Raw genomic sequence first — 23,624 nt, 5'->3', positions numbered from 1 at the left:
CTTCATTAGAAAATAGTAAGTAAGACAAAGGGATTCTGGGCAAATCAGTTACTCATGGTGCCTCAGTTTCCTCATCTGTAAAATAGGACAATGGTAGTACCTACCTGTTGTGGATTGAATTGTGTCCCCCCAAAATGTGTGTCAACTTGGCCAGGCCACAATTCCCAGTATTGTATGGTTGTCCTCCATTTTGTGATCTGATGTGATTATCCGATGTGTTGTAAATCCTAACCTCTACGATGTTAATGAGGCAGGATTAGAGGCAGTTATGTTAATGAGGCAGAACACAATCTACAGGGTTAGATTGTATCTTGAGTCAATCTCTTTTGAGATATAAAACAGAGAAGCCAGCAGAGAGGAGAAGGACTTCATGCCACCAAGAAAGAAGTACCAGAAGTGGAGAACATCCTTTGGACCTGGGGTCCCTGCACTGAGAAGCTCCTAGATCAGGGGAAGATTGATGACAAGGACCTTCCCCCAGAGCTGACAGAGAGAGAAAGCCTTTCCCTGGAGCTAATGCCCTGAATTCGGACTTCTAGCCTCCGGAACTGGGAGAGAATACATTTCTGTTTGTTAAAACCATCCACTTGTGGTATTTCTGTTATAGCAGCAACTGGATAACTAAGACACTACCTACAGGGTGTTATGAGGGCAAAATGAATATATATATACGCATATATACATATATGCGTATATATATGGCTCAGAACAGGGAAGTCACTGGATACAGAGTAGAGTCATTGCTGTTGTTATTGTCATTGTTACAATGTGCAACTGTATTCCAGTGCCTGGCAAGTCGCAGGTGCTCACTAACAAACCCTGAACAACCTGGAGTCTGTGGGGCTCCTCTGAGCAGATGCACAAAGAGGGAGGGCTCACCTGTCCAGGTGGAAGGCAGCAATCTCTGCATTGTGTCTCTCGTAGTCGGAGAAATAAAAAAAGTCGGGAGGTGTCTCCTGCTCCCTGGTTTGCCTGGAGAAATGGGATAAAACAGAAAGCATGTATTGCTGAGAAGGCCTTCTGAGCAGAAGGACAGGCAGGGTAAGCTGGGTCCTGGGAGCCCACTAAGATTCCCAGGGACTTTGCGAGCTGGTTGCTAAACAGAGTTGGAGTTAAAAATCAAACGAGAAACACAATGAAACAAAGTTTTAAACAAACGACTTCCTGATTATTTTATGACCCTGTACTGCTTCCCTGCTCTCTATGTTGTGTATGTTTTTCGTGGTTGTGGAAATGTGACATAATGGGGTACCACCATGCATCTCCACCCCACCCTACCCCCGCGCTCCCCTCCCCGGTGCCCCCAGCCCCGGGCTCCTGACCTCATGGTGGAAGCTTTGCTGGCTTGTTAAACTATTACCAGCCCACCACTGGGCCAACAGCCAAACAAGGGCAAGGCCTGGGTGGCAGCAGGGATTGAGGAGAGGACAGGTTCTGGTTGTCAAGGAATCACCCCAAAAGTGAACAAGACACAGACTTCTCCAGGGTTAAACTCGGGGGCCAGGGCCAGGTTCCCAGCAGCTCCCTAGAAAGAAAGCTTCTCCTCGGAGGGGGTGCCTATGGGTCCCCCATTCTGAAGTCCACAGAATCAATCCATTTTTCAGTGCCTACTCCCTTCCCACCCCACCGAGGGGCACCTGGACCTTCACCCCAGCAATTAGGATCTTCCCGCCCTCTCCTCCTCTCCCCTGCCTTGGTCCCCATCTCTCCTTCTCATCCCCTGGGCTCCATTCAAGACTCTCTGCTCTGTCCCGGCGCTTCTCTCATCTCTCTGCTTACACTGTTCCATCTTTCTGGAATGACTTTCCCTTCACATCCCCAGGTAGCTAAGTCAGCCTTTTCTAGAGTGTATCCACCGCTAAACACCATGCTGGAGCTTTCTAGTGCACACGCGCGCGCACGCACACACACACACACACACACAAAGCAAAAAACGAAACCCATTCCCCTTAAATTGATTCCGACTCATAGTGACCCCATGTGTTACAGAGTGGAATTGTTCCATAAGGTTTTCTAGGCTGTAATCTTTACAGAAGCAGATAGCCTGGTCTTTCTCCCATGAAGTGGCTGGTGGGTTTGAACCGCCGACCTCTCAGTTAGCAGCCAAGAGCTTTAACTACTGAGCCACTAGGACTCCTTTTCTAGCACAAAAGACATCTGAAGTTCATGTAAAGGGTGTCAATCAGGGTCCCCTCTTGGGTCTTGGCTGTGCACATTAGCATCCAAAGGCTCTGACAAGGCTTGCGGCCAACGTGTTTAACCCATTGTTTCCCAGGCTGGGCTTGGCCAGGCTGAGCCAGGAGCTGGGGGTCCCTGAGCACACATTCCTTCTTTGAGACTCCAGAAGGCATAGCCAGCAGGTGGAGAGGGGGTGTGGCTGTCCCAGGAGGGGTCAGCATGGATATGGCTTCACAGCCAGGGTGAAGGAAACCTGCTTTAACCAGGAGAAAAGAGCTCAGTAGGCGTTTTGTCTATCCAAGACTATCTGGCACGTAAATACGTAGACCGACTTTGGTCAGATCTTCTCAGGCTGACTCTCACATTCATAGGCTGCACTCCAGTCTTCCTTTGGGGCTTGACGGTCCACACATTTCCCCTGCAGCGGTGCAATCTCTTGTCTGTTGAGAAGCTTCCTCAGCTGCCAAGTGGGGTTAAGGGTGGCCTGTGGGAGGCAGCACGCCCCACCTCTGCTTCGATGCTCCTCTCTGAGGGTCACCCTGGCCCTGCGGGGACAGGGGCCAGCAATAGATAGCGGGGCACAGTGACACTGGCCTGACTCAGACCCAGGGTAGGTGCCAGGTCCTAGTTGCTCCTTCTCAGCCAAGTGGGCTCAATGCCACTCTTGGACTGACCGGGGACTCCCATCTGTCCATTGTTACCGGGATCCACAGCCACATAGGGAGTGTGGCTGAGCCTGGGGGGCTGGAGAACCCTCCACATGGGTCTAGTCCCATCTCTGCACTGGCTCACTGGGTATGGGGTCGTGGACCATCCCATGCCTGAGGACCTGGAAGACCCCTTGGCTCTGATTCTGCACCACTCACAGAGAGCCGCAAACAATAGGAAGGAACAAGCTTGCACCTCCCTCTCCCTCTGTCCCAGCCAAGACAAGACTTTTCCTGAAAGGTCAGCCTTGTTCTGCGAACATAAAGGTCTCTGATATCTCTGACCCAGGAATGCCTAACAAACTGTCCAGGAAGCAGGCACAAGGCACAGCTACTTTTTCAGGTTCCTGTAAATGCAAGTGTTTGACCTTAAGATTTGGAAACGTCAGCAGACAGTTGTCCCGCACAAGTCCAAGAGCAAAACTCCTTCCTGCACAAAAATGGAAGTCTGTTTTCTGTTTCTGCCTCCACTTTGGAGCAGGGCTTCCAACCAGTTCCCTGGTTCAAACCCCTGCTAAGAATTTCCATTTCTAACAAGTTCCCTGCTGAGAATTTGTATTTTTAACAATTTCCTAGGAAGTTATACATAAGAATCACCTGGAGATCTTGTTAAATTGTAGATTTTGATTCAGTATATCTGGGAAGGAAATACAAATTCTCAGCAGGAGTTCGAACCAGAAGGAATCAGTTTGAAGCCCCTGCTTTGGAGGGGGTATTTTACTCCAGAGGGTTCCTTCAGGCCAGACCCAGAGTGGGAACTCAGCCCTCAACCTTTTCAGAATTTACCAGAACAAAAATGGCTGTGGCCTGCCCAAGTGCTGACAACACGAAGTAATGAGAATCTAGGGTCCCACGTGTGATTCAGCCCAAACCTTCTGCACCAAGGTGGAGGGCATTCTGGTCTGAGATTGAATGCTCCTAGTGATAGGAGACTCACTACCTTTCCCCAGGTCAACTATAGCCAGCGTGTGGATCCCTCTAGCCTAGAACCTTTCTTCCAGAGCCCCTCTGAATATAGCCCCCCCGCCCCCCCGCTTTTATACCTTTCAACCACTGAGTGACCTACAGACATAGAACAATTGAAATCCATCTTCAGGGAGGTGAATGGCCCAAGGGGCAGGATGGAGTCCTGGCCTCAGGCTCCCTCGCCTCCTGTGTGTTCTCAGAAAGCCACAGGCCGGAAGATTCCAGCAATCCCTCATGCTTCCGGAAAGTCTATCTCCTGAGTGAGGGATTTCTTTGTCAGCCCTTCTAAGAACTTGTTTGTGACACGCAGCCCTCAGCCCTCTGGGAACAGACCGTTTCTCATGACCCCAATGCTGTGATGCTTGACCTGACGGGCATCTGGTGAGGTGTGGGCCGGCCTCACACAGAGGACCTTGGTGGGGCCAGATGTCTGCTCCAGGAGCCCCAGACAGTCCAGCCGCGTCCACTGGGCCTTGTATATATACACCTACATGTAGCTATTTAAAAATACAATATGCGTCACCCACTCCCTCAGCCCTTTCTCATTTTGTTTTGTTTTAGTCTGTGCTGCAATTAGGAATTATTCTCTTCGGAGAATACTGGCCTTGACCGGTCGTTGCCTGGGCAGCCAGCACTCACTGCCCAGGGCATTCCTAGAACCTTCCCAGGACTGCTGACCCATGAGGAAGCCCACTCAGAGGGTGGGCACCAGGCCTTGCTCAGAGGTAGAGACCCCCGTAGACATGTTCTCACCCACCCAGGCCACCTGGGAAATAGTGCCCCAGGTTGCCCTCTTGAGTGACCGCCTAGTGTACCCTCTTGTGCGGCCTAGGCTTCAGGTCAGACTCCCCGCCCACAAGCCCCGTGCTGACCACAGGACTTTCTCCAATGATGGACACATCCTAGCCTGCATTGTCCAGTACACAGCTGCTGGCCACGTGTGGCTTCTGAGTACGTGGAACGCAACTAGCGTGGCCAAGGAACCGACTTTCGCATTTTATTTTAATCAAGTTAACTGTAAATAGGCACATGTGGCTAGTGGCCACCCTGTTGGGCAGTGCGGCCCTAGTGGACAGGGCCTTTCTAGGCCTCTCAGATCTCAGACCTGTCCCTCTGTCTGTCTACCTCTGCCTGGTGGAACCATGTGAGGCTGGTCCACCTCTGTCGTCCGCACGGCCAGAGGACCCGCTGAATTCAGCCGGCTGCCTGGCCTCTGCCGCCCTTCCTGCCCCACCTGCACAGCCTCTCCCCCATTTTCTCACTTGGACCCACCCATGGCCACTGCCTCCAGGAAGCCCTTCCAGGATTCCTCAGCCCTCTGGGGGCCTCTTGCCTACCTGCCCCCAGGTGGCACTCACCGGTACGACCTGCAGAGGGACAGTATGCCTGGGCTTCACCTGTGTGTACCATGGAGGGCTCATACCCTGTTCCTGGATCCCTCCACACTCACACTCACAGCACCCCGGGCCCTGTACACAGAGGCAGCCATGGAGTGTTGGAGCAGGAGAACCCAGGTCTGTGTCCCCTCAGAGGACAGACAGCACCCACAGGCGCACTCCCATCTCAGCTCTACCACCGACAGACAAGCCGCGAGCCCCTGGAGCCCCGCTCCAAGCCACAGACCCACTAGAGGAGCAGTTGGCACCCAGGGCTGCTGTGGGGACAAGGTATGCATGGGCCGGGTACACTGTTGGTGCTCAATGCGTGCTGGACCGATATCTGCACGCAGCTGGATGTGAAGCAGAGCAGTCGGGACCCCTAGAGCACCGAGGCCTCACCTTGTAGGTAGGAAACTGAGGCCCTGGGAGGGATATACACTCAAACACATACTCATACACACATACACACATGAATGCACACATGTACATGCGCACACGCATTCACACACAGTCACACCATGCATACTCATTCACACACATAGTTGCACACACCAGTACTCACACAGTCACACACATGCACAAACACACATACGCACACACTCAGTCACTCACATGCACACACATTCATGCACTCACACCCACACTCACACACACACCCCCTTGGGACTGAGCCATCGGAGGGATTCCGAGAGAGGAGGGCACGAAGACTGACTCCGCGGATTTCCCAGCCCAGCCTTTGGAGGGGCTGGGCAGGGACACTCAGGGCCTGAACAGGCACCGTGTGATTCCTGGTGGCCCAGCAGAGGGAACAACTTGCTGATTCCAGCAAGTGGCACCAATCCCGTCATGAATCCCACTGCTATGGTGGCACCTGAGCCCAGCAAGTGGCACCAATCCCGTCATGAATCCCACTGCTCTGGTGGCACCAATCCCATCATGAATCCCACTGCTCTGGTGGCACCTGCCGGCAGAAAACCTGGGGGGTGGCCTTGACCTGGGGAGGGCCAGACAGATATCAGCCTCCGACCCCAGCTCAAGCCCTGCTTGTCAGTCCCAGCACATGGAGGGGGAGGGTGCAGAGCCCTGGGCAGGGCAGCCCAACACTGGGCCATATTCAGGTACCCCAGGCAGGCAGGCAGGGAGGGAGGAAGCCATGCTGGGAGTAGATGTAGTAAGCGGCTAAAATTACCAGCCTTTTAGAGCCCCGGGGTGCTGGGCAATCTCCCGATCTCACCCCTCTCCACACTGGCCCTCCCCACAACCCTGAGGACATGTCCAGGCAGGCAGAAGCCTCCACGAACTCCCTTGGCAGTGGATGACTCTCCAGCCCCTACCCTTTCCATTGCTTCAGCCCTGTGCTGTGTCCTCCAGTGTGGCTGGACCCCAGACCTCTCGACCTCAGGCCCCTTGGTGTGGGTGCCCTCTGTCTAGACACCCCTGCCACCCTCTCCGCCACCTGTTCCAGCCCCAGAGGCCTCTCTGACACTCTGAGACAGACCCGGCTCTTTCTCTGCAGAGCTTGGCACAGCCACATTGGGCACCATTGTTTGCTAGACTAGGGAGGAAATGCCTGGAGGCAGGGGTGTCCTCTGGACTCGTGAGCCTGGCCAAGTCCTTGGTTTATGACAGGTGCTTAATAAACAAACGAATGAATGAGGAATTCATGGAAGAAGTGCAGAGAGAGGAGATGGGGAGGGGATACAGCTATATGCAGACTGGAGCTCCTCCCAACCTCGCTTCTTCAATTTCCATCTTCATCATCAACACCTTCACTAACATCACAACCACTAACATCACTGCCAACATCACTGTCATGGATTGAATTGTTTCCCCCCCAAATATTCTGTCAACATGGTTAGGCCATGATTCCCAGTATTATGTGGTTGTCCTCCATTTTGTGATTGTAATTTTATGTTAAAGAGGATCAGGGTGGGATTGTTAACACCCTTACCCAGGTCACATCCCTGATCCAATGTAAAGGGAGATTCCCTGGTGTGTGGCCTGCACCACCTTTTATCCCTCAAGAGATAAAAAGGAAAGGAAAGCGAGCAAAGAAGGGGGGACCTCATACCACCAAGAAAGCAGTGCTGGGAGCAGAAAGCATCCTTTGGACCCGGGGTCCCTGTGCAGAGAAGCTCCTAGTCCAGGGGAAGATTGATGGGTAGACCACCCGAAAGAGAAAGCCCTCCCCTGGAGCTGACGCCCTGAATTTGGGCATCTAGCCTACCAGACTGTGAGCAAATAAATTTCTCTCTGTTAAAGCCATCCACTTGGCGACACTTCTGTTACAGCAGCACTGGATGACTAAGACAATCCCCAACACCACCATCACCTCCACCACCACTATGACCACCATCATCTCCACCATCACCACCATGACCAGCATCACCATCATCATCCCCACCACCACCATTACCATCATTTCCATTATCACCATTCCACCGTCATCACCATCACACCACCGTCATCATCACCATCATCATCACTATCACCACCACCACCATGATCTCTACTGCCTCCACCTCTACCACCACCGTCACTCACATATACTGAACTCTCACTGCCTGACCTGCAGTGCCCATACCTGTGACGCTTTTAACAAGTGGGCATTTCTCTTTGCCAGTGATGTGGCCTTTGTTCCTCTCTCCTTCACCCCTGCCTACCCTCTGAGCTGGTCTCACACCTGGAGTCCAGGTGGCTCTGAGCCCTGCTGCTCCCAGAACTCCATTGCTATTCCTCAAGGCCTGCTCTGGCCAGGTTCCAGAACAGCTCCTGGTTCCCTCAGGGCCCAATTTGGCCACATCTCACACCTTGGGGCTTTCCACTGACCTACCTCCCTGGGCTATTCACAGAAAGAGGCAGCTCTGTCCAGCCCAGCCTGAGGTGGCCTGCCCCTGGGGCGCCTCACAGCCTGTGGGCTGCATTCATCTTCCCTGTATGTAGGCCTGCCAAGTTCTCTTTCCTGGAATGTTCCGGAAAGCTTAGACAAGTGGCAATGGAATATGCTTTTATCCATGTTCCCAATGACTCCTCATTCCCCAAAGGGCCTCCAGGACTCTCCCGGGGCTTCTGTGTCTCTTGGGCAGGCCTACCAGATGTACCCACAACCTACCATGACCCCAGACATCAGTCATACCCTCCTTCATCTCACACATGAGCCCCACTGCCAGCTCCATAACCACTGTGGGTTGTAAGATGTATCCCAGCTGGCAGTGAGGGTGGAGCAGAGTGCTAGACTGGTGTCAGGAGAGCTGGTAGTCCTGGGCCTTGGTTTCCCCTCTGGACAATAAAAAGTGGGAACAACGAGCCCTAAGGGAGTCCCTAAGGGCATGAAGGTCCAAGGGGTCTCTGCCACACTGGGAAGGTAAGAGGCCAGGTGGGAGGGGGTGAGCCCCTGGTGAACCCCCCATGTCACTCAGAGCAGACAATTTTCACGGTGCCTTTTCCAGCCCCCACAAGCTGCCCCCCAGCTGGCTCCCACCAGAGGCCCCCTTAAGGGGGGCCCTGGCCACGCTGGAACCCCACCCACTGCCCTGGCACCCCACCAGCCCCATACCAGGAGGTCCTGCCTCTGAGCAGAGAGCAGCCGCACCTTGTAAGTCAGCATCTAGAATCACACTTCTCCTCCCCCTCAGGAGCTCCTTTCAAAGTTCAAATGAGAGACGCAAAAATACTGGGAAGTTGCTATTCTAAGTGAGAAGTCCCTGTGTGGCGTAAATGGTTAAGCGCTCGACTACTAGCCGAAAGTTGGCAGTTCGAACCCACCCAGAAGCACCTTGACAGGCCTGGCAATCTGCTTCCAAAGGGTCACAGCCTTGAAAATCCTATGGGGCAGTTCTACTCTGTCACATGGGGTCACCATAGATTGGAAATGGCTGCTCGACAGCAACTAAGAACAATTCTAAGTGACAGGGACTCACCTCCCACGTTGGGCAATGAATAAGGAAAACTGAAGAATTGATACCTTCGAATTACAGTGTTGGCAAAGAATACTGAATATACCGTGGATTGCCAAAAGAACGAACAAATCTGTCTTGGAAGAAGTACAGCCAGAACGCTCCTTAGAAGCAAGGATGGTGAGATTTCATCTCACTTACTTTGGACATGTTATCAGGAGGAACCAGTCCCCAGAGAAAGACATCATGCTTGGTAGAGGGTCATCAAAAAAGAGGATGACCCTCCACAAGACAGACTGACACAGTGGCTGCAACACTGGGTGCAAGCAGAACAGTGATTACGAGGATGGCGCAGGACCGGACAGTGCTTCGTTCTACCGGAGATAGGATTGCTATGAGTCAGGATCGACTCAACAGCGCCTAACAACAACATGCAGGAGACCTGGGCTTGATTTTGGCCAATGTACCTCATGTGCAGCCATCACCCCGTTGTTACATGTTGCCGTGATGCTGAACAGGTTTCAGTGGAACTTCCAGACTAAAAATGGGTAAGAAGAAAGCCCTGGCAATCTGCTTCCAAAAATCAGCCAATGAAAAGCTTATGGATCACAACAACCCAATCTGAAACTGATCATGGGGATGGTGCAGGACCAGGCATGTTCCTTTCATTACGCACGGGGTCACCGTGAGTCAGGCCGACTCCATGGCAGCCAACAACGACTATAGTCTGTGAGCCCCTTGGGGGCAGGGACCCAATGTTATCTGTCTAAATATGACCCTCTGGGCAGAGCTGGGCTCTCTGGGAAGTCTGAAGACGAGGAGTGTGCACAGAGTGGGGTCAGCCTGATCATGGGTGGGAGCAACAGAGTGGACCGGTAGGAGGCAGACCAGGAGGCTGGGGTGAGTGGGCTAAACCTTCTGACCCTCAGTCTCCCCAGCTGCAAAATGGGGATAATTCTCCACACCTCCATCCATCAAACAAAGCTTTGGGGGGAAGCACTGTGCCTCCTGTGGGGCGTGGCCAGCCGAGACCCCCCGCTCCACCTCACCCACTCACTCAGCGCTCACAGAGTGGACCACAGCAATGGGTCAGCGACAGGAAAGACCCCGTGGTGAATTCATCAGAATGAGCGAGATGGACAAGCCTTGGTTCCCTCTGGGTTTTGCTGTTTAAGACTTGCACTGAAATAACCAGGGTTGTGAAAATGGCTCCTGTCACTGCTGGGGAGGAAGCAGAATGTGAGGGTCCTAGGGGTGGCACCTTCACTGGCTGCCGCCACCTGTTGACCCACCCTGCCTATCTCCTGGTGAGTGTCCTTGCCCAGTGCCAGAACACCTCAGGACTCCAGGGGCTCAGAGTCCCTGCAGCAAGAAAGCCTCACCCTGGGCCTGAGTGCTGCTCCTGCTTGGCTGGCTGTTCAGGGGACAGCTCCTTAGGGGGACACCTGGGGGCATTTCTGGGGCCGCCCAGTACCCACTCAGGCTGGCATTTCCCCTGGACTGGCAGGGCCACAGCGGAAGCAGGGGAGGCAGGAGGAGACAGGTTGACCCCATGCAGGCCGGCGCTCACCTCTGAGGTGAGGTCTGAGGCCACGTCCATGTTTCCTGGGCCACCCTGGACAGAATGCTCCCAGCTGACTCAGGGGCCTTCAGAAAACACTTAGGAAAATTACTGAACTCACTGTACCTGCAGGAGTCTGAGCCCATCCAAACTGGCCCAGGTTCTCCCAGGCGCCCAGGCCCAGGTGTGCAAGATGTGACCCACCCAGGACAGAGGGGCAGGGCTGGCTTCCTTTTGCCTCAGAGGGAGAGGGCGCAGAAGTGTGGATGGGAGATGTTCTCTGATGATTAGTGAAGGAAGCACCCGCCTGCCGTGAGGGGGCAGGTAGGTCGGGCACAGAGTGTGTCCTGGCACAGGAAGATACTGCCACTACAAACACTGGGACTGTGCAGCCATGAAGGTGACCATCCCCAGGCAGTGTGGTCAGTGCCACAGCGAGGTTGAGAGGCCTGGGAACCACAGTCCCCCCCACCAATGTCTGCTCGGCTGTTCCGTTTCACTTCGGCCCAGACAGGGTACCCCCTTATCCGAACCTACAACTTTGCCTCCAAATCAGCAATGGGACCCCCCTCCCAAGCGGGGAAGGGGTACTCAGAGCAGGGACTCACCCCAGAGCCTTTCGAGGGAGGGCTTGTGGGAGGGGGGTTCTGGTTTCTGCCAGGGGTTGGGGGCGGGCAGTGGAGAGGAAATAAAAAAAGCTTAAGGAAGGAAATTCATAAAAAAAAGAAAAAAATGAATATGCACAGATGGAATAAATGCAACCCCCCCCCCCAGGCCCATCATGGGAGACATCTGTCCAACCCCTACACTCCCCCACGTGTGGTCATGGGACTGCAGGTCCAGCCACACCATTCAATGCATCATCGGGAGTCCCCACGAGGAAACTGGGGCCCCGGCTTCCTTTGGAGGGTCTTTTGAGAAAGGGTCTGGGCTCCATGACCCCACAGTGTGGACAAGACCCCCATGATGCAGAGGGGAGGTGTCACTCGAGGCTTCGTGGGGTCTAGGCTGTCCCATGCTCTGCTGGAAGGAGGTCCTGGGGCACAGCGACTCCTGCCACGGTCGGTAAGGCCCCAGGACAGATCTTTCCAACGCCCACCTCTTTATAAGCTGCTGACTCGACCACTCACAAAGGGGCCACGTGTTAGGAGACCTGGGTGGACTCCAGGCTTGGAAGGGCCCAGGACCGTCCTGGCCACAGAGCCTGTGCCGGTGGCTCCTCCCCAGCCAAGCCTGGGCCTCCTGCACTGGACACACTGAGCTGCTCACACTGTTGCCTGGCTCCCTGAAGGAACTCTTTTCTGGGAACCAGGAGTCACCCCTGGGCCCCCACCCCCATGCAGGGAGCGGTCAGCCCTGGAATCGCTCCTGGCCACAGCCCCTGAGGCTGGAGCCAGCCACACCTGGCCTGTGTCCTGAGCAGGCAGAAAATATGAAGATTTAAAGGCTGACTTCAACCCCACCCGGCATCTCTCCCTCCCATAAAAAGCCAGTTGAGGGATCCAGGCAAACACTCGGCTCCGAGGCAACCACACCAGGGAAAGGCCCATCCTGGCAGCTCAGTGATGAATGGGGAGGGAAGAGAAGGCCGTGTTCTCAAGGCTCAGAGGGCTGGGAGCCCGAGAAACATTCCGGTACTTTCTTACTCCCAGCCTGGCTTAGATGGCCCCAAGGTCACTAGAAAGGCATACCCTGGAGGGCAGCCCCTCAGGGGGCCTCTGCCCCCAGGACAATGTAAATGGCAGATCTCCGAAGCCCTCTGGGCAGGGGCTGCTCAGAACCGGTTTTCTGGATCGTCGGCACTTCCAATTCTCTCTCTCCCTCTTCCCTAGTGCTGACCACATCCAAGTCTCTTCCATTAGAGGGGCTTCCCTTAGCTCTGAAGAAGCACGGTAAGAGCTGATGGTGATTATTCATGCTAAAGTGAGAATGGCTACTGGGTTGGCCTCTCCCAGGGAATGCTGATAGTAGTTATTCACACTAAAGTGAGAATGGCTACTAAAGTGAGGTTGGTCTCTTCCAGGGAATCTGTGGCGGCCTGAATAACAGCTTGTCAAAGATGACTGAATTCCCAGAACCCGTGAATATGTTACCGCACATGGCAAAAGGGACTTTACAGATATGAGTAAATTAAAGAGGTAGAGAGACTATCCTGGAACATCCAGGTGGGCTTGATATAATCACAAGGGTTCTTGTGAGAGGGAGGTAGGAGTGTCAGCGTCAGAGAGGAGAAGACGCTACACTGCTGGTTCTGAAGGTGGAGGAGGGGGCCATGAGCAAAGGAGTGTGGGCGGCTTCTAGACACTGGGACAGGCCAGGAACAGAATTTCCCCCAGAGCCTCCAGAGACGGCGTGGCCCTGCCAATACCCGACGTAGGCTTCTGACCTCCACGAGAACTGTGAGAAGAACTCTGTGTTGTTTTAAGCCACTGAGTTCGTGGTGAATCGTCACAGCAGCTGTAGGACATGAACTCCTTCCTGCGCAACACCAATGCAGACGAGGTGGAAAAGGCTGTGAGATTTGGTCCATTTCCACCAGACCTGGTCTTGTATCAGCGCTAAATTCATCGTACTTTTAAGAAGTGGTGCAGAGCATTCTGAGGGGGGCTTCTCTTCTTTCAGAGAAGCCACAGGGAGACAGAACTGAGGACCATCCAGTGTCCCCCATACTCACAGCCATCCTCCATGGCTCCCATACTGTCTCCATTTTAGAGACAAAGAAATCTGAGGTCCCAAAAAGTGAAAAGGTAGGTGCAAAGTCACACAGCTGGGAAACAGCAGAGCCTGGACTGGAACCAGGTGGCTGTGACCCCCTGTCCAGTGCTCTTTCCATGACGTTGTCGTTGCTGCTACGGAGTTGGCCTTGACTTTGATTTAGGCTACTCCCTGCATGACGGAATGCAATGCTGCCTGGTCCTGCTCCATCCCCATGATTGGTTGCTGATCAGGCCACTGTAATCCACAGGGTTTTCATTGACTCATTTGCAGAAGTAGAGCACCAGGCCTTTCTTCCTAGTCTTAGTCTGGAAGCTCTGCTGAAACCTGTTCAATATCACAGCAATACACAAGCCTCCATTGACAGATGAGTGGTGCATCGGCTGGGAATTGAACCTGGATCTCCCACGTGGAGGGCGAGAATTCTACCACTGAGCCAGAAACCCAAAATCAGGGTGTTGGCAGGGCTGCACTCCCTCTGGGGATCCTTTCTTATCTCTTCCACCTTCTGGTGGCCATGGATGTTCCTTGGCTTGGGACTGTATCACTCCAGCCTCTGCCTCCGTGGTCCGTTAGAGGGACTTCCCTTAGGTCTGACGGAAGCACAGTAAGAGCTGATGGTGATTAGACCTCGTCGGTGGTCACATCTCCCTCTACCTCCCTCTTACAAGGACCCTTGTCCTTACATTTAGGTCCCACCAGATAATTGAGGATAATTTCCTACTCAAGATCCTGAACCACACCTGCAAACACCTTCACAGGTTCTGGGGATTGGGATCTGCCATTTCAGGAGGGGGAAGGGGCAGGGGGCATTTCTCAGGCCTGTTCACTGCCCCTATAAAAGTGACCATCCACGACCCCCATTTCTCATATCCAGCTCAGACCCCATCCCCGGGGGGCCAGCCTCAGGGAGGCCAAGAACCAGCTCAGGCGACGCTTCCCTTTCTTCCCTGACTCACCATGGGTCCTGAATCACCCGAGGAACCTTTCTGTCTTGGGTAATCTTCCTGTCACTCACCCAGCAGAAAGCAGCCCCCTTGTTATTAGAGAGATATATTAAGCTGTTTAATACCAGGCTTTCAGTTGTAGATGTTCTCGGAGTAGGGAGGGGAGCCCTCTCCCCAGCAATTGTTTCAGCGAGGCAGTGTCTCACACTAATTTTGGCCATCACCTGTCCTGGCCCCGTGGAAGGGGGGGCTCCTGTTTGTTTGTCTTACTTAAAACCCTGGGTCCTTGCCGATTTACCTCATCTTTCCTGAGATTAAAATATTAGATCTAGGTTTACACCTTCGTGTTGGGACAAAACACTGAGTTCCTCCAGGACCAGGGGCGGGGGACAGTCCAGGCTGGGGTCCGCCAGCCCTGGGTTCACAGCCAAGCCGTCGCTGTCCATCCCAGGAGCACTTTCTCACCTGCTGCTGTGCAAAGCCAGAGGGACCTTGCAAATGAGGAGGGCGGAAACCCCAGGAAAAGCAAGGAGGGCAGCAATGAGCTTTGAATATTGATCCAAGAGGCCCGGCACCTCTGCCAGCTTGAATACATCATTGTCAAGTCCCTAGGAAGCAAACATATCCGTGACGAGGAGGGAGATGCTGCCCAGCACACATGTGAGAAGAAAATCGGAAGGTGTGCCTTTGGGAGTTCTGAGCATGAGGATGAGACGCTGAGAGGTAGCCGTGAAGGCAGCCCTGCGCAGGCAGACAAGCCCATCAGTGATGGGTCCATAGGATTAGCCTCCTATAGGCATCGGAGGTAGATGTTCTAGTGGTAGAAGGCCCAGTGGGGGCATCAGGAGGCTGGCTTGGACCTTGAAGGGTGTCCCTGAGCCCCTCACGTGACTTTCAGTTTCGACTCCTGGCTGTAAATGTGAAGGTTGGAAGGATAGTCTCAGAAATAGCCAGTTCTGGGTCAAGGTTCTGGGCTGAGGCCCCTTGGACCTCACCCCAGTGTGGCACCCAGGCAGCCACACATGCTTACATCTCTAAGTTGGGACAGGAGTCCCTGGATGATACAAACTGTGAACGTGCTTGACTGCTAATCGAAAGGCTGGTGGTTGGCGTCCACCCAGAGGCACCTTGGAAGAAAGGCCTGGATATCTACTTCTGAAAAATCAAAAACCTGAAAACCCTAGGTAGCACAGTTCTACCTACAGGGTTGTCATGGATGGAATTATGTCCCCCCAAAAATGTATGTATCAACTTGGTTAGGCCGTGATTCCCAGTATTGTATGGTTGTCCTCTGTTTTGTGATTGTAATTTTATGTTGAGAGGGTTAGGGCGGGATTGTAACACCACCCTCACTTAGGTCACCTCCCTGATCCAAGGTAAAGAGTTTCCCTGGGGTGTGGCCTGCAAGCAGAGAGTTGGGGGCCTCATACCACCAAAAAAGCAGTGCCCGGAGCAGAGTGTGTCCTTTAGACCTGGGGTCCCTGTGCTGAGAAGCTCCTAGTCTCGGGGAAGACTGATTAGAAGGCCGACAGAGAGAGAAAGCCTTCCCCTGGAGCTGACACCCTGAACTTGGACTTCTAGCCTACTTTACTGTGAGAAAATAAACTTCTCTTTGTTAAAGCCATCCACTTGTGGTATTTCTGTTATAGCAGCACTAGATGACTACGACAGGGGTGAATTGGGGTTGATTCCACAGCAAAATTTTTTTTTTTTTAATATATATCCTGGATTCTAGTCTTGTGTGAATTAATATGAAATGAAAATATTTTCTTCCAATTTGAATGTTTAAAAAAAAAAAAACAAGTCGGCAAGATTTCTCAGCCACGCTGTTGAGCCAGAGTCTGGGTCATTTTAACGACCAAGCCAGGTGGGCAGCTTTTCTCCCGGCATTTTTGTTACATGGTCACAGACTTTCACATCCTGACTTGGGGTGGTTCCCCTGGGCCAGCTTTGCCAGGCAGGTTGGCCACGTCCGGCAGCCAGAGTTCCCGACCTGACCCGTGACCTGCCACCCTCCAATGACCACCTGACCCTGTGGGATGGCCGGCTCCCTCACTCCCCAGAGATCTCAGGAAACCGCTGCAACAGCTCTTCAAAGCAGGAGGCAGAAGAAGAAGAAAACGGCTCGGCTAGTTTCTTTCGATGAGTGGGAAGTTAACCAGAGGAGACTTGTGAATCTCACAGCATCAACTTGATGGGCATAAATTAAAAAATTATTCAAAGGAGAGTTGTAATGGAAAAAGTCTGAAGTCATTTCCATCTGAAAGTAATTGCAACGGTTTAGACTCAATTTCAAAAGTAAAAGAGGAGAAAAGATTTGCATGAATGTTAAGACCTGCTGGATTTTTAAATAGCTCCCTCAGCTCAGCCAGCATTCACGGATATGACTAAGTGGAAATGAATCCACTTCCCCACAAGTCCAAGGTGCTCCTGTCTGTGCTCAAGTCCCCATGGTTTATCATTTTATTTAAAGGTAATAAAAAGACAAGCACGCTACTCATCTACCAAACCATGGCTTAAATATTTATCACCAAGACTACCGCTATAACGTTGGTTTTTCCCCCAAGGAGTCCTCGATGTTTGGAAAATATCGATAGGAAAAATTAACTGAATCCAGAGATCATGGGCTCGCACTCCGGCCCCTCCAATAGCCTTGTTTAAGGAGACATAAGTCTGCAAAATGTCCCTCCAGGACACAGAAAACTAGACCCGATCGAGACACTTTTGAATCAAAACCCCTGACTTTCATTTTCTTCCCCAGGAGAAGGAAAATGAAGGCCAGCCTTCTCTCCCCTCCTTTTAATCTCTGTTCCCTTTCAGGACAATAGGAACTAGGGCCCACACCATAGCCGGCTGGCACCCTGCTGTGTGTAATAACCAGAGAGCCGCTCTTGATGCTGCTTTTCAGGGGGATGTCGTGGGGAAGACGACTTGCTTGCTTTCATTTTAAACAAAGGGAATAATCTTTTCCAGAAGCCCCGGATGGAAGGTTACTCCAGGCTGAAGAGGACAGATGGCCTGAGAAGGGTTGGGGGTCTCATCAGAGAAGCCACACACGAAGTGAGGGTGCTCGGCTGGGGGAGCCTGGGCTCAGTCCTTGCTGCCCGGACAGTTCTCGACGCAGTCCTCAGCTTCTCCGTCTGTGAAATGGGGGCACGGCAACATCAGGCCTGAGCGGTGCCCTCTGGGGACAGTTTTCCTTAGATTTTATCAGTTGTTCATTGCCAAGTTGTACAGTTGTTAATCACTTCCTTTCCTTTGATGTTATTAGGCAGAGAAACGTCTAGCTGCCAAGTGGGAGCAGGAGTAGACGGCTGACTTCTGTGGACAGACCGAGTCAGGGCAACTATGGCTGAAAGTGAATCAATGCGTATATGGGCCACCAGGGTGACCCTGGCTACTGAGTAACCTGTCCTGGCAGATGCTGGCCCAGCACATGTTGTGGTGCAGGTCCTCAGAACCACAAAAGGTGGGGAGGGGTCTCTGCTGGTGCGCCGTGCCAGGGCCGTGCAGGGTCACACAGGGCCATGCAGGGTCATATGGGGCCATGCAGTGTCACACAGGGTAACACAGGTCATGAAGGTTCACATGGGACCGTGTGGGGTCACACAGGATATGGGGTCACATGGGGTCACACAGGGCCACAGGGGGCCACGTGGGGTCACGGGGGCCATGTGGGTTCACGTAGGATCACACAGGGTCATGTGGGGATCACAAGGGACCACATGGGGTCACACAGGGTAACCCAGGGTCATACAGGGTCACACGGACCATGCAGGGTCATTCGGGGGTCACACAGACTTGGGTGAGACCCAGACCGCAGCTTGAGGCCCTGGCTCCTGGCAGTGAGGACACCTGCTTCTCCAAAGCCCCTCCACCTGCCTGCCACTCAATCTCTCACGGAGCGCTAAGTGTGTCCTGGCGTGGGGTGTATGGTGCCGAGCAACATCAGGGCAGACAATGCCCAAACCACCAGCCCGTTCCCACTGTGGGCACAGAACGCAGATGTGTTCTCAGTGTGGTGGGGGGGAGGGGTCGACAAGTCACCGGGAAGGGTCCCTGCAAGGACTGAATGCTCAGAGAGCCCCCTGACACACGGACATCCATCAGAGAGGCACGACAGGGGCTTCCGCTGTGGGAGCAAGGGCAGCTCAGCCAGGAGCCAACGCTGGCAGACCTGGGAGCCCACCGCCTGCACAGGGCCAGAGAGGGGCCCCCAGGCTGGATGGGCGACAAGCCTGTTCCCAGCACCCCGTTGCGCACACACACACATCCCATGCGCACACTTGCACACCCTAGCACGCTGAAGCCCTGGTTGGAGGAGGAGGGCTCAGGTTTCTGCCTTTGGAACATGGTCGCGCCTGCAAATTTCTCTGCAGCTGCTTGTTTATGCATCTTGGCTGGGAGGGATTCCTGGCCTCAGAGCAGCTGTTCCCAGATGATTTGTCTGGAAAGTATATATATGTACACGTACATGTATACATACATACACACATGCACATGTACACACACGAACACGTGTGTGCACAAATGCACACGCACACACACACGCTTCTATTCTTTGCAGGGGGAAGCAGAGCAATGAGCAGTGGGAAGGTCCTGCGTGTCCCTGAGGAAACATAATGGCACTCTAGCTCCACGGAAGTCGGGCCGAGGCATGGGTCCAGGAGGGCGCAGACAGAATCAAGGGAGACAGCACAGTAGGCCGGGCCTGCTGCCCTTCTCGCCTAAAACCCAGCTTAGCAGGAAACACGAAGCAAGCTGAGTGTTTAAGGTCCTGTAACCCTAGGTGGGGCCTGAAGGGACTCGTCAGGTGGTCAGGAACAGGGGTTGGGGCGCCTCTTCCAGCCCTGCCATGCACACAGGCCAACAGCTCCAGGGTCACTGAGGGGCCTGTCACCCAAGTCAGGAACCCTGGACTCATGCTTCGGCTGTGCTCCCTCGCTGTTGATGTTTACATCGTTTGAGCCTCGATTTTCTCCTCTGGAAGGGAGACTTGAGAATGAAAATAATACCCACCCCAGAGCAGTTGTAAAGGTCAAGTGCCATACGATGGGCTCAGAGCTTCACAAAGTACACACAGGCATCTGCCACTGTTACCAGCCAGAGCCAGGTGGTAAAATGAAAACAAGCTCGGAGAGATGGGCTCTGGCAACGGACCAGGCTGCCCACCTTGAACATCCAAACGTTAAAGGAAAGGAGGTAAAAGGAGCATGTTGTGGGGCACTCGGGCGTTGTCAGCTGCAGGACACTCTACCCAACAGAGCTGAGGTATGTGGGCATAGGTGACTCCAAAGGCCACCACCTTGAGGGTCTTCCAGACCTAGGAGGCAGGGCAGGACAGCAGGTAGCCTTCAAGACCCTATCTTAAGGGAAATGTTACCCAAGGGCCCAGACCGGGGTGAGGGCAGCCTGGCCCAGGCAGAGGGATCAGGGTGCTCGCTGCGGTGAGCTCTTCAGGGCTGTGACGTCCGCAGACTCTGCAAGATCCCTCAGGCTTCTGTGTCGTGACACTCAGGCCTGCCTGCGAGGTTCCCAAGACCCCATGCTGCTTGCCCCGCATCACAGATACAGGGTACTCTGGCCCAACAGGCACTGTCCGGACTTCCACTCTCTGAGCGGAAGAGCAACCGGTGCAAATCTGGACAACTTTGGCCACACCTACTCTATGACCCAAAATTCACTCCTAGGCATGAATGGATGGATGGGTAGGATGGATAGGTAGGTAGGTAGATGAACACACAGACAGATAAGACAGATACCTGCTGTCTAGCCAACTCCAACTCATGGTGACCCCAGGTAGAACAGAACAAAACCTTGCCTTCTTCTGCACCATCCCTATGATTGCCGGCATATTCAAGTCCATCCTTTTGGCTATCATGCCAAACCATCTCACCAAGAGTCTCCTCATCCTCAATGGCCCTCTACTTCACCAAATACAATGTCCTCCTCCAGCGATCGATCCCTCCAGATGACGTGTCCAAAGTAAGGGAGTCATACAGTATTTTATTATGACCCATAAGGGTTTCATTGGCTAATTTTCTGAAGTAGATTGCCAGGCCTTTCTTTCTAGTCTGTCTTAGTCTGGAAGTTCCACTGAAACCTGTCCACCATGGGTGACCCTGCTGGTATTTAAAATACAGGTGGCATAGCTTCCAGAATCACAGCAACATGCAAGCCACCACCATGTGACAAAGGGACAAACAGGTGGTGGCCTAGGCACATAGCTCCCCACCAAAATGGGTGCTTCTGTCCAATGAAGGTACACGAATGTCCACAACAGATTTATTCTTAGTAGCCCCAGACTGAAAACAACCTCAAGGTCGATCAACTGGATAGAAATGGTGGTGTATTCATAGTAGGGGAAGCCGTTCATTCAGGAGACTGAAGAAACCACAGCTACACACAACAACACAGGCAAATCTCAGACACAGTGCTGAGCAAAAGGACCATCTAATTCCATTTATATAAAGCACAAGAGCAACAGAGGGACGCTGTCTACGGAAGCCCGTTGAGGCTGTCCTCGGGAGGTAGCACCCCAAGGGCAGGAGGGGCCTCTGGGGGCTTGGCAGGTTCTGTTACTTGATCTTCTCCTGGTTATACGTAGGCGTTCCATTTGTGAATATTCACTGAGCTGTTCACTTATGATTTGTGTATATTTCTATACGACTGTTACAACTCAATAAAAGTGTAAATTTTTAAGAGGCAAGAGAAGAGGGAGGAGATGGGAAATTATTATAAGTGTTGGTAAAATTAAAACTTTATTGAATTTTGCCAACACATATAATATTTGCTCTTGATCTAATCTAATCTCTCCTGGATCAACATAATGAAAAAAGGCCCCAAGAGGGGCAGTGAATTGATAAACAGTGAAGATTGAAACTATTCACCACCTTTGTCAACCCAGGCCTTGAAATAAAGGGCTGATATACATAGAACATCCCCACATCTGTCAATTTGTTGTGCTGTGGTGGCTTGCATGTTGCTGTAATGCTGGAAGCTATGCCACCAGTATTTCAAATACCAGCTGGGTCACCCATGGTGGAAAGATTTCAGCTGAGCTTCCAGACTAATACAGACTAGGAGGGACCTGGTGGTCTACTTCTGGAAAAAAGTAGCCAGTAAAAAAATAGCGGTGGAACACTGTCTGATACAGTGTTGAAGATGAGCCCCTCAGATCGGAAGGCACTCAAAATATGACTGAGGAGGAGCTGCCTACTCAAAGTAGCGTGGATGGAGTCAAGCTTTTGGGACCTTCATCTGCTGATACGGCATGACTCAAAATGAGAAGAAACAGCTCCAAACATCCACTGATAACAGTAACGTGGAATGTATGAAGTATGAATCTAGGAAAATTAGAAGTAGTGAAAATGAAATGGAATGCATAAACATCAATATCCTAGCACTAGTGAACTGAAATGGACTGGTATTGGCCATTCTGAATCAGACAATCGTATGGTCTACTATGCTGGGAATGACAAATCAAAGAGGAACGGTGTTGCATTCATCATAAAAAAGAACATCTCAAGATCTATCCTGAGGTACAATGCTGTCAGTGATAGGATAATATCCATACGCCTACAAGGACAACCAGTTAATAAGAGGACTATTAAAACTGACGCACCAACCACTAAGGCCAAGGAAGAAGAAATTGAAAATTTTTACCAACTTCTGCAGTCTGAAATTGATCAAACGTGCAATCAAGATGCATTGATAATTACTGGCGATTGGAATGCAAAAGTTAGAAATAAAGAAGGAACAATGGTTGGGAAATATGGCCTTGGTGATAGAAACGCATGACAGAATTTTGCAAGACCAATGACTTCTGCACTACGAATACCTTTTTTCAGCAACATAAACAGTGACTATACATGTGGGGTAAACTCTGGTGGTGTGGTGGTTAAGCGCTATGGCTGCTAACCAAAAAGTCAGCAGTTCAAATCCACCAGGCGCTCCTTGGAAACCCTATGGGACAGTTCTATTCTCAGAATTCACTTGACAGCAACGGGTTTCGTCTGGTGGTTTTTTTAATACATGTGGACCTCGCCAGATGGAATACACAGGAATTGAATCAACTACATCTGTGGAGACAATGGAAAAGCTCAATATCATCAGTCAGAAGGCCAGGAGCTGACTGCAAAACAGATCATCAATTGTTCATCCGCAAGTTCAAGTTGAAGCTGAAGAAAATTAGAACAAGTCCACGAGAGCCAAAGTAAGACCTTGAGTATATACCACCTGAATTTAGAGACCATCTCAAGAATAGATTTGACACATTGAACACTAGTGATCAAAGACCAGACGAGTTGTGGGATGACATCAAGGACATCATACATGAAGAAAGCAAGAGGTTATTGAAAAGACAGGAAAGAAAGAAAAGACCAAAATGGATGTCAGAGGAGACTCTGAAACTTGCTATTGAACACAGAATAGCTAAAGCAAAAGGAAGAAATGATGAAGTAAGAGCTGAACAGAAAATTTCAAAGAGCAGCTTGAGAATACAAAGTATCACAGTGAAATGTGCACAGACCTGGAGCTGGAAAACCAAACGGGAAGAACACGCTCAGCATTTCTCAAGCTGAAAGAACTAAAGAAAAAAATTGAGCCTCGAGTTGCAACACTGCAGGATTCCATGGGGAAAATGTAAAACAATGCAGGAATTATCAAAAGAAGATGGTAAGAATACACAGAATCACTGTACCAAAAAGAATTGGTGGATGTTCAACCATTTCAGGAGGTAGCATATGATCAAAAACTGATGGTACTGAAGGAGAAGTCCAAGCTGCACTGAAGGCACTGGCAAAAAACAAGGCTCCAGGAATTGACAGAATATGAATTGAGATGTTTCAACAAATGGATGCAGCACTGGAAGTGCTCACTCGTCTATGCCAAGAAATTTGGAAGACAGTTACCTGGCCAACCGACTAAAGAGATCCATATTTGTGCCCATTCCAAAGAAGGGTGATCCAATAGAATGCGAAAATTATCGAACAATATCATTAATATCACACACAAGTAAAATTTTGCTGAAGATCAGTCAAAAGCGGTTGCAACAGTACATCAACAGAAAACTGCCAGAAATTCAAGATGGATTCAGAAGAGGACATGGAATGAAGGCTATGTCAGATGGATTTTGTCTGAAAGCAGAGAATACCAGAGAGATATTTACTTGTGTTTTATTGACTATGCCAAGGCATTGAACTGTAGATCATAACAAATTATGGATAACACCGAGAGGAATGGGAATTCCAGAACACTTAACTGTGCTCCTGAGA

General features: G+C 51.7%; 1 protein-coding gene across 1 annotated transcript in view; it reads right to left on the bottom strand.

Moving 5' to 3' along the window:
- FAM20C (FAM20C golgi associated secretory pathway kinase) overlaps positions 1-23,624 on the bottom strand; it is a 57,296-nt gene that overhangs the window by 9,776 nt on the left and 23,896 nt on the right. Inside the window, exon 4 of the mRNA XM_049905113.1 lies at positions 880-972. Within this exon, the coding sequence (XP_049761070.1) occupies positions 880-972 (93 nt within the window). The remainder of the gene's footprint in view (positions 1-879; positions 973-23,624) is intronic.

The sequence above is a fragment of the Elephas maximus genome, chromosome 12, assembly GCF_024166365.1.
Source record: "Elephas maximus indicus isolate mEleMax1 chromosome 12, mEleMax1 primary haplotype, whole genome shotgun sequence".
In the NCBI taxonomy this organism is placed as follows: domain Eukaryota; kingdom Metazoa; phylum Chordata; class Mammalia; order Proboscidea; family Elephantidae; genus Elephas; species Elephas maximus.
The sequence above is the reverse complement of the archived record's forward strand: the minus strand, read 5'-3'. Positions and strand labels throughout refer to the sequence as shown.